This window comes from Adiantum capillus-veneris, chromosome 23, assembly GCF_014529385.1.
Source record: "Adiantum capillus-veneris isolate H3 chromosome 23, ASM1452938v2, whole genome shotgun sequence".
In the NCBI taxonomy this organism is placed as follows: Eukaryota; Viridiplantae; Streptophyta; class Polypodiopsida; order Polypodiales; family Pteridaceae; genus Adiantum; species Adiantum capillus-veneris.
The window spans coordinates 108,759,433-108,770,575 of record NC_140953.1 but is presented as its reverse complement, the minus strand read 5'-3'; the positions used below and the strand labels follow the sequence as shown (position 1 = coordinate 108,770,575).

The 11,143-nt window shown below is 42.9% G+C and overlaps 1 protein-coding gene across 1 annotated transcript; it reads left to right on the top strand.

The window, feature by feature from the left end:
• The first annotated feature begins 601 nt into the window (after positions 1–601).
• LOC147428337 (potassium transporter 5-like) lies at positions 602–9,731 on the top strand. The gene is made up of 9 exons (XM_086496423.1): positions 602–1,011; positions 1,097–1,322; positions 1,432–1,680; positions 5,164–5,214; positions 5,320–5,580; positions 5,878–5,930; positions 6,207–6,321; positions 6,454–6,708; positions 8,361–9,731. The coding sequence occupies exons 1-9, from the start codon at positions 895–897 to the stop codon at positions 9,359–9,361; spliced, it is 2,328 nt and encodes a 775-aa protein (XP_086352549.1). The 5' UTR covers positions 602–894; the 3' UTR covers positions 9,362–9,731.
• Positions 9,732–11,143: the final 1,412 nt, after the last annotated feature.

Below are 11,143 nucleotides of genomic sequence, written 5' to 3'. Positions count from 1 at the left end.
ATTGGCAGTCGATCGTCCTCGAGATGCGCACGTGTCCATAGTTCCGCCTTCCAGCCTTCGATCGATCCCATGATGGGGTCTTCATTGAAGACACCGTGCCCTTTAGTCATGTGGCCCTCCCACCCGAGGTGCCACCTGGCAGGTTAAACTCTTCCGTTATTTAGGTCAATATATATTTGAACTGGATTATAAAATTTTGAGTGTTTTCTTAAGGCTTTGCAATTATGGCTATAATGAACCCTGGTTTTTTTTGCAAAAACACTGGTTGACTCCCTCTCCCTCTCTTGGCGTGCACACGGTTTGCCAAAAAAAAGCGGACACGATTCGCGACTCTCTCTCTCTCACGTGCACACGGTTTGCCTCTCAGAGTCTCCCTGGCACGTGCACACGGTTTACAAAAAAAGAGTGCACACCGGGAGAGTCACGTACCTCTCTCTCTCGCTCTCTCTCTCTCTCTGTAATTATTGGCTCCTCTGACGACAAGACTAGGTAGGCAAGCACTTCCAATTATTGGTGATGATCATGATGCTAGTTTTATAAACTCTAAAACTCTAATGCCACAATTATTTACACTGAAATTTGTAAACAATGAGATAGTGTTGTATATCAAGCAGAGCATGATCATTACAGAGATGCAATCTTTCTAAACCATAAAAACAAAATGCCAATTACTAATACAATCTTTATTTAATGAAGGCCCCAGCGTCCTGGTTCAGTTGGAAAATCCTATAAAGCATGGGAGTGGACAGCTCCTCAGAAAGCCTTACCTTTGGAACAAAGACCACTCACATTCCCTTCTGATGGCACAACCAGCATCAAGCTAGCAAACATCAGCTTGAATCTATTCCCTAAGCTCTAAGCAAGAGGTGAAAGGCTCGGAGTGCCATACTCGGCATGGAAGGGAATGGTGATGATCATGATGAAATGGAGAACAGGACTCCTCTTCGCAGGCTCGACTCTTTGGATGTGGAAGCAAATCACATACCGGATGGTATGCGACACTCTACTAAGGTATCAGACTGAGCTCAGCAAGCTTAAGCCAATGTTTGAGTGCTGAATTTCTTCACATTCATTCAAATTTTTTGTTGTTATGTAGGTTCTATCCAAAGCTCTGATTCTGAAGTTGGCCTTTGAGAGCATAGGGGTGATCTATGGGGATTTGGGGACATCACCCCTCTACGTCTACAGCAGTACTTTCCCCAATGGGCCCCCTAGCAAGGATGATGTGCTTGGAGCTCTCTGCCTCATCATTTACACATTATCCCTCATCCCACTGCTGAAGTATGTCTTCTTCGTGCTTCAAGCAAACGACAATGGGAATGGTAAGTGCTTACATGTACTGTGCAGCAAATTGAGTGTAGCCTTAATAAAGTCTCTCTCTGTATAGCGCAGGGATAGTGTGTGTATAACATATGTTGATTAAAACTGTAGGTGGAACCTTTGCACTCTACTCCCTTATCTGCCGCCATGCAAAAGTAAGCCGATTCCAAAACGAAGAAGTTGAGGATCAATCGCTCTCTGGATACAGATTGCAACGCTCAGACAGAGCGTCGAGAATGGGAGCAAAGATCAAGGAGGCATTGGAAGGCAGTCCCTTTGCAAAGAAAGTGTTGCTGCTGTTGACACTCCTTGGAACTTGTGCAGTCATGGGGGATGGCGTACTAACACCGGCCATATCTGGTATGTCTGGTGATTTGGTTACAAGAGCTAAGTGCTTTGAGAAATGCAAGTGTTGTCCATTACTACTACTTGGCTCCTATTTTTACATATGCTCAATAAGAGACCACAACAACTTGACTCGGCGGATAGATATTTGAGTTCTAATGGGATTGTTCCTAAGACGTTAGAATTTTTCATCTTATGAATTCTTCTTCTTCTTCTTCTTCTTCTTCTTCTTCCTTTCTCTCTCTCTCTCTCTGGCCTGGCCGTACCCTTGACACATATCCACGCTCTCAAAGTTTTACTTGCTTCCCCCACTGGCATGGTTTTAGAACTGTGAATTATGTACAAGCTCCTGTACCATTTATTTCACACCTTCACGATCTTGCAGTCTCCCTAGATCCATTGGTGTTGCTGCTTGCAAATCGTTCTCTGTGGATTTTGAGTATACTATTGCGCAAGCTCAGGAATTAGCTCCTTGATACCCAAGATAGTACTTCTATAGAGAGATCGATTGTGTATGAATGGGGGGAGATCTATAGATCATTCTATCATGATGACCCACACATACCAATATTGCCCAAGATTACACAGTGCCTTACTAAGGTTCTCCATACACCATTGTGCCATTATTCAAATCTCATGATCGATCATACATTGGCCGAGCTATATGCCTCCATATTGGAACATGGTTAGGCCGTTGGGCAGAGCAGCAGGGACTCAGAGCATAGGGACAGGCAGGTGTCAAGAGAGGCTTTTCCACTCTTGACCATATCCTCACACTTAATTAAGAGCGATTATAGAGTCCGGTAGAGCACATAAAAGATGGATATATTGCTCCTTTGTGGACTTCCACAAAGCCTTTGACATAGTTCCAAGAGCCAGGTTGATGCATCGATTGCATTGCCATGGATGTGCCTAGGGAGCTCATATGGGGACTTCCACAAAGCCTTTGATGTAGTTCCAAGAGCCTGGTTGATGGGTTGATTGCATGCCATGAATGTGCCTAGGGAGCTCACATGGCACTTTATGAGACAGTATTGGGTAGAGTTCGTACATTAGAGGATTTATCCAGTTCCGTTTGCTCCATTGTTAGGGTGAAACATTGATGAGATCTCAGACTATACTGCTAGAAGACGAGAGAGAGGAGCCATTCTCTCAGAACCACCGGGTAGCCACTAAAATGCACCACCACAAGAGGAAACCAGCAAAGTCGACATCAAAAGCCAGCAAAGCAATCACCAACAAGGGAATAGGGAAGAAAACCATAAATGGAGTGCCATGAAGGGAATAAAAAAGAACCCACCATGTGACACATCATGAATTTCCATCTCTTAGTCTCTCTCTCTCACCAAACTTAAAGATCAACAACTCCTTTGTGATGCTCTCTATCACCCATCCCATGACGCCTCAGAGATGTCTGTTCCAAATGGTAGAATACTATTTCCCAATGCTCTTTGTCCCCCATTTGATGTTCATACTCAAGAGAGAAAACCCTCTCACTTATGAATTCAGTTATTTCCAATATTCATTTAAATTTATATTTCTTCAAGATATAGCTAATTTTGAGAAATAAAGAGATAGCACTCCATGAAGCATTAACGGACACAAATGGTCTCTCTCTGCACAAGGTCTAAAGTGTCACTCACGGGGCCACATCAGGCCAATAGACATCCATAACCAAGGGGGCCTATGTGGCCCTCAACAATTCCCTTATAACCCTCAAGGCCACCAGAGAGACCGAAAGACCGAAACACAGTGCATCTACTCTTCAAACCTTCAAAAAGTGACAAAACATAAACCTTGAGCTTGTAGAACCCGCCACCTGAAGAGGGTAAACGAAGGTGTGCGGCGTCAACCGGAGAGAGCCACCTTGAAAAAGGCTCGGTTCAGATACGCCCATCTTCACACTAGCTGCGAATCGAGATTTGGAGATACAGCGGAGTACCAACAGAGGCCAGCACATGCCCCCTGTGTGACATGGAGCCTGAGACAGAGTTGCACTACACATGCCACTGCCCCGTCTACTATGAGATACGAGGCCGCTTCCTTTGCTTGTGCAGAGAGGGATTTGGACCACTCTCCAAAGTCATGCGGTACGAGGATCAAAGATGCCTGGGTTTGTTTTTGCTCAAGCTGCCCAAACACAGAGAGAGCCTGATGAGAGGACAGCCTAGGCAGTCTCAGAGACAGATTCACAAACTTCTTTAGAGCATACACTAGACACCCGGAGAAGCTACCACCACAACAGAGCTCGTCGCCTTACACTAGAGGCACACTGCTCGATCGAGCGACCGAGATGGGGAGATCCAGACGCCCACGACTACGGAGGACTACACAGCATCGACGGAGGTTGCATCAGAGGATCCGGATCACTTCAACCTGACATGAACGACGCCCGGTCAGACTACTACCATGGAGGAGATTGATGAGATCCACCAGTGATCGATGCTGGATCTCTTGTGATTTAGCTATCCCAGCTAGCTGCTTAGTTCACACCTAGTAGTTTAGGATTCCATAGCATAGTATTTTTATTTTGTCATTTTGTTACTTTTGTTACTCTAACTTCGTATCAGATCCACCACAATGTAACTTTCTGGTCTCATAGGTCACTTTGGCCTTTTGAAGATGTTAATATAACATTTCATTTCATTTCTCTCTCTCTCACCCAAGTGTGGTAGATTGGTTATGCCATTTCCCTCTTGAATAACAGGTCTTGAGTTCAACTCCTCGTCGGCTAGATATTTAAGGTCTCTTGGGATAGTTTCCTACGACGTTAAAACTCTATTCTTCTTCTTCTCTCTCTCTCTCTCTCTCTCTCTCTCTCTCTCTCTCTCTCTCTCAGATATGAGAGTATCAAATAGATATGAGGCTCTTTTCACAGGATAGCCCACCCTACAACAGATAGAGATCAATGCCAGTTTGGCCGTTTTCTAGTGGAGATACACAAACATAGAGACACTGTTGGCACCTGTTGCAACACTAGAGCGTGGCAGACAATCACAACTTACAGATTTCTTCCACAAGACCACAACCCTACCGCCACTCGTCAGGGGCACCTCTATGGTAGGTTGAGGCAGTTAAGAGTTAGGAGACGCCCTCAAGATCTAGGATATAAAACTCCGAGACCTCTCCACCCCCTTACCACATTTTGTTACTTTGTTCTTCGTCCTTTCCAGACAGATGGAGGACACATATTTGATTTTGTCTCATAGGCCAACTTTCGCCTCGAATGGACGTAAAAATCTCTCTCTCTCTCTCTCTCTCTCTCTCTCTCTCTCACACACACACACACACACACACACACACACACACACACACACACACATGCACGCGCGCACACATTACTTAGGCTCCATATTTGGTACAGAATTTGTATATTGACTAAGCATCTGTTGATACAGTACCAACTATCTCACAAAAAAGTTAGAAATTCAAAGATATGTTTTCCTTTGAGCAGTAACAAAAGACATGTCGTTAATTAGTACAGCCAATTTTATGCAGTGCTGTCGGCAGTAGATGGTATTCAGACCAAAGTGCAGAGTTTAACTGAAGGTAAGATCCTTGCACCTTCAGAAGGTTGAGAATTGGACAGCTATTTCATAAAAACATGATTGTCCTGAAGATCAAAGAGTCTTGATATGAGCATGTTTCTGGCAGATCATGTTGTGCTTATTTCTGTCGCTGTTCTTGTAATCCTCTTCAGCCTCCAGAGCTTTGGAACTGAAAAGGTGGCATTCTTATTTGCCCCTTGTGTTATCGTTTGGTTTGCTTTCATTGGTGGTATTGGTATCTTCAACATTTTCAATTATGATGCATCCATTTTCAAAGCTTTCAACCCCTATTATATCATCAACTATTTCCAAAGGAATGGAAGGCAAGGGTGGATCTCATTGGGAGGCATTGTCCTGGCTATTACAGGTTTATTCTCTTACTTAAAAGTATGTGACATTTCAAACACACACACACACACACACACACACACACATACGCACACCCAAATGAGGTGAAGACCAGAAGGTTAAGCCACAGCAAATGAATCACTAGGAAAAATTGCCCCCTCAAAACATCACGCGCGCGCGCACACACAAATCCAAGAAAGATAATCTTGAGTCGTTGACCAACGGTTAGAAGAAGGAAAGGATAAGAATATGTCTCAACTTGCAAATAGTTCCTCCTTTTTTAATACTTACAATCTTGATCATGATGAACATGCAGGCACAGAAGCCATGTTTGCCGATCTCGGACATTTTTCTGTGCCTTCTGTTCAGGTATTGTCGCTTTGATTCTGACACGTGAATGAGTACTCTCATGAATTTAAAACAAGTTCTGTCTGGTGTAAGTAGAGTGTAGCATTTGAGCAAAAATAGCACAACCCTTGTCCCATAAGATTTCTTTTGACATGAGTGCTGCTACTTTGCATGCTAGTTTACATTCTTTCTAGGGTTCACACATCCGCCACACTCCATATGTGCGATTATTTTGTCAACATCTCTGTATGTTGTGAATGATAGATAACTTACCCAAATGAGTTGATATAATTGCAGATTGCTTTTGCCTCTCTTGCATACCCTTCCTTGTTGGCTGCATACATTGGCCAAGGCTCGTATCTCTTGAAGCATCCTGAGAACATAAGCCAAACCTTCTACAAGTCCATTCCAGGCAAGTATTTTATTGAGAATTCTGCTAGCAATACAGAAATTAAAACAACTATAGCTCAAAGCATAAGAGAGTATCTGATTCTCCATTATAACACATTAGCCAAAGCTAATATATTTTCTTTGTTGCATACAGAACCTATGTTCTGGCCTATGTTTGTTGTAGCTGTTGGGGCTGCAATCATTGCAAGCCAAGCCATGATATCAGCAGTATTCTCTATTGTTGAGCAGTCTCTAGCTCTGGGATGTTTCCCCTTGGTGAAAGTGGTTCACACATCCTCAAAACTCATCGGGCAGGTGTACATTCCTGAGGTCAACTGGATCTTGATGGTATTATGCGTAGCTGTCATCGGCATCTTTCGGTCAACAACATACATTGGAAATGCCTATGGTATCTCTCTCTCTCTCTCTCTCTCTCTCTCTCTCTCTCTCTCTCATAACATATAATCCACCGTAGGTCCATATACAACAGATATTGGGAAAATCCTGAGAGACATACAATGAAATCAAGGGGGAAAATCCCAAGACAAACCATAGGATACATTGAGGGATAAAGATACTCTAATCATGAAGTGAAAATGAAGCTATCTGGCTATGATAAGCCTACACAAATCTGCCCAAAATCTTTGTCCGCCCTCAGGGAATGTAGCGAATAGAATTTGACTTATGTTCCAGGCAGTAGTCTCGGATCTCTGTAGGGAGTCCGCAACAAAACTGCTCAATCTGTTCCCGAAAAGAGACCTTCTTAAATGAAGATTTTGGTAGAAAAGAGTTCCAAAATCTCTCGCAATAAGCGTCCCAAAGATTCTCCCTTGGTCATCCGAAGATAATTCCAAGCGCTTCGTATATCTCGTTCGTACTCTCGAGTCAGCCCCAAGAAGAAATAAAGAGCCTTTTGAATTTCAACCACTTGACTGGAGCTTCCTTCCTCAAAAGAAGAATGGACCACAATGTTCGAGCTTCCTTCCCCAAAAGAAGAGTGGACCACCATGTTTTAGCATTTCCTTAATTTGAAGAAAGATGTAGCCCTCCTAATCTTGGAGTGCTCTGAGTAGTGCCCTCCAGAGAAAGCTATGTCAAACTGCTGAATGAAGGCCAAAGCCCTCAGAGCATCTCGAAACCCAGAAAAAAGATTTAAATTTAATCGATTGTTCACCTTCTTTGAATTCTTCTATTTTCTTGCTTTTATCTTCAAGGAAGTCATATTGGTTGGCTTTGTAAAAATGCTTCTTCTTTGCATAAAACATATGGTCATCAGAGTCCGAACTGTCATAGGATGACTCCTTTGTAGAACTGTCAAAAACTGGGCGAAATCTGGGTTTCTTTGCCTTTTTCTTACCCTTTCCGAAGCTTTGCTTTTTGCTTCCCTTTTTGCCTTTTCTGTCCTTCTCGCTCAAGTCGGAAGAGCTAGAAGAACTATCAAAAGAAAAGGAAGAACTAGGTAGTCCTTCAAATCGTACACGCTTCTTCTGCTTTCTTGCAAATGCAAAAGAAGATTGAAGGCCCAAATAGCCAGGGTAGTTAGTCCCCTACTTACGCTTTTTCATTTGCTTTTGAAATTGCCAGGGCATTATAAGAGCAATTGTACAACTAATAAACAAAACTTGCTCTTGTAATGCCCTAGCAATTACCTCACAAATATCTGCAAAGAGGAGACAAAGTTTAAACTTGTAAATATGGGGAAAGGAAACAATTAAAGTTAGCACAATACTAACATAGATCTTTCATTGTCTTTATTTAAAAGAAGAGAGAAGATTAGCGATTATAATCAAGAGGTAAACACAAGCTTGTAGGTGAAAGTAACTGCTACCAAATTTTCATAAAAAGGTTTTATGTTTTTTAACAGGCAAGGATGAGCACCCATGTGCATGCAAAACAGTGTGTGTATGTGTGCGCGCGCGCGTGTGTGTGTGTGTGTGTGTGTGTGTGTGTGTGTGTGTGTGTGTGTGAGAGAGAGAGAGAGAGAGAGAGAGAGAGAGAGAGAGATGGGATGGGATGGCACATGATGATATAATACGAGAGAGTGTTTTTCTATGCTCGCAGGTATGGCTGTTCTTGCTGTAATGCTTGTGACTACCACTCTTGTGACACTTATCATGGTCATGATCTGGAGAACAAAGTTGTACCTTGCAATCGCCTTCTTTACTATCTTTGGCGCTATCGAGATGATATATTTTTCAGCAAATCTATATAAGTTTCCAGAAGGAGGCTGGCTCCCTGTTGCATTCTCATCTGTACTGGTCATTATGATGGCGGCGTGGCATTATGTAACCAGCAAGAAATACATATTCGAAGCCGACAACAAGATTTCAATCTCATCGTTAGAGAGAAGGTTGGAGAGTGACTTGATGCTAAACAGGGTACCTGGAATCGGATTAATGTACACCCAACTAGTGCAAGGAGTGCCTCCCATCTTTGATCTCTTTATAGAGAATTTGAGAGCCTTACACTCGGTGATAGTCTTTGTCTCGGTGAAACATTTGCCGGTTTCAACTGTGCCAAAGGATGAGAGGTTCTTAGTGAGAAGAGTAGGCAACAGAGACTACCGGATGTATCGAAGTGTGGTAAGGTATGGATATATGGACCCCGCAATTCCACATGGGGAATTCGAGGAATGCTTGATGGAGAGCTTGAAGCGATTTGTGATGCTAGAGTCCTATGAACTAGAGATGTTGGATCGAGGGATGTATATAGAGAAAGCAGAGGAAAATAAGGAACATAGCGGCAATGTAGAGAGGTCGTCCCACTCAACTGAAGACAAGAAGAGATCAAGTGGAAGCATTCAAGAACAACAAAGTAATATATCTGAGAGGAAAGAAGAGGTAAGAAATGAGTTAGAATTTCTATCGACTGCCAGAGAAGAAGGTATCACATACCTTCTTGGGAGTAGTGTCATCGAGGTTGCTCCATCTTCTTCAATAGGAAAGAGATTTGTTGTCAATGTAGTTTACAACCTTTTGCAGCGCATCTCTAGAAAGAGCAGAGTAGCGCTTCAAATACCACATAAGAGACTAATGGAGGTTGGGATTACATACACTCTGTGAGTTTGGCTTGGCGGCTTGAACAGCAGCATTACAAAAGAATGCTTGAAATCGTATTCAATTCAAGGCATCTAAACATGGAGATGCCATTTGCCTATTATGAGTAACGTAGACCGTACTTCATTCTCAAATGGTGGTTGTTTCAGAGAGACTGAATGATTGTTTCTCCAATAGCTCCTTCATCGTCGGTACTTGAATTTTCAGCCTAGCGCCCTTTACAAAGTTCCACTTAATCGCTTGAAACGTATCCCACCTGATTTGTCTAGTCAAGGATAAAACATTGTCTTGTACTACCTTACTTCTTCAGATCACAACGTTTGATTTCACATGTAATTAACTCTCTTCTAATAGTATCTCATCATTCTATTGTCCTTGTTCACTTCTTCCCTGCATTTACTTTCACCTGTGCTAAACTCTCTTTCAATAGTTATGCCTTTGAGTGGTTCATGATCATCTTTGTAAACCCAATAAAGTAGCTTGTTTTAGTTGTAAGCCCGAGTAAGATCTCTTCGCATGCAAGCCTATGTTTGTGTTAAAAATGGACTCCAAGAGGACTTGAACCCACAGTAATGGTTATGAGGTACAGATTAGTTTGGCGATGAATGCGCATTCATCGTTCCATTGTTTATTTTGCTTCTCTTATGAAGGGCTGCCAGTTTTTCACATATGAAACAACAGTTTGTGTACATAATTGGCCAATCATACGTCTTTTTCAGCACAAAGGATATGCATACTTCCTTCAAAATGCGTACTTGCCGAGTCCATATGACAGGCTTAGACTTCTCAAGGCATGCAAGTGAATTATTTTCACCCTTGGGTCAGCTATTCCTAAATGGGTCGATGGGAATGCTTGTGCATGGTACCCATATCTGCACCGGGTCAAGACATGATTCTTGGTCTTTATGTACTATACTATCAACTGAAAATTGTACATGGCCCTTACCTCATGATGGCTGCTGATTGGAAGGTTTAGTCATCCCTTTGCAGAAGGGCAAACGAATAACTGTGAGGGTTGGAAAATAAAATGTAAAGATGGGGGAAAACCTCTTCGGGTGTAGCATCCACCTTTGCATCTCTCAAGAGAAAAATGTCATTGTCCTCGTGTCGTCGTCGTCCGCAGGAGACAAACATCCATAATGAAGCAAAGTGATTACACATGTTGGGCATTGTTCTGCGACTCAATTTTCAGCTTTGACCACCTTGTCTTCTGAATGTGTTGCCCAATGTATTACCAAGAAAGTATGAGTCCAGTGCAGGGACGAAATCGATCGACGCCTGCATAGAGCCTGCAAGAAGATGGGCCTGTAAATTAGCGACCAGCAAGCGATTGCGGAAGCTTCGAAACTAAAGCGATCTGTCAATTTATGTACCTAGGCGTCTCACTAATTGACACCTCCGTAGTAGGGGTCGCGAGGCGGGTGCAATTCGGCCGTCCGATCGTAATTTGAACTAGGTGTGAAGTAAGAGTGAATGTGCAGCACACTAAATTTGGTGTGAACTCCACGTGAACACGATGTGAACTGGGGAGGGTCTGCACACCACACCAAATTTGGTGTGAACTCAATGCAAACTCGGTGTGAACTAGATGTAAACTAGGTGTAAACTTGTTCGCGACCCCGTGATTATAAACTTACCACACACACACTTTTCTACGAGCCCACATTAACCTAGTGGTTAGAGTCAATCCCGTAGGGGAGAGGTTAGCGGGTTCAAGTCTTGGATCCGAGAAAGTGGAAATCTTTTGCATTTCATAGGCAATCCAACGGTCACAATGAACTGGTGATC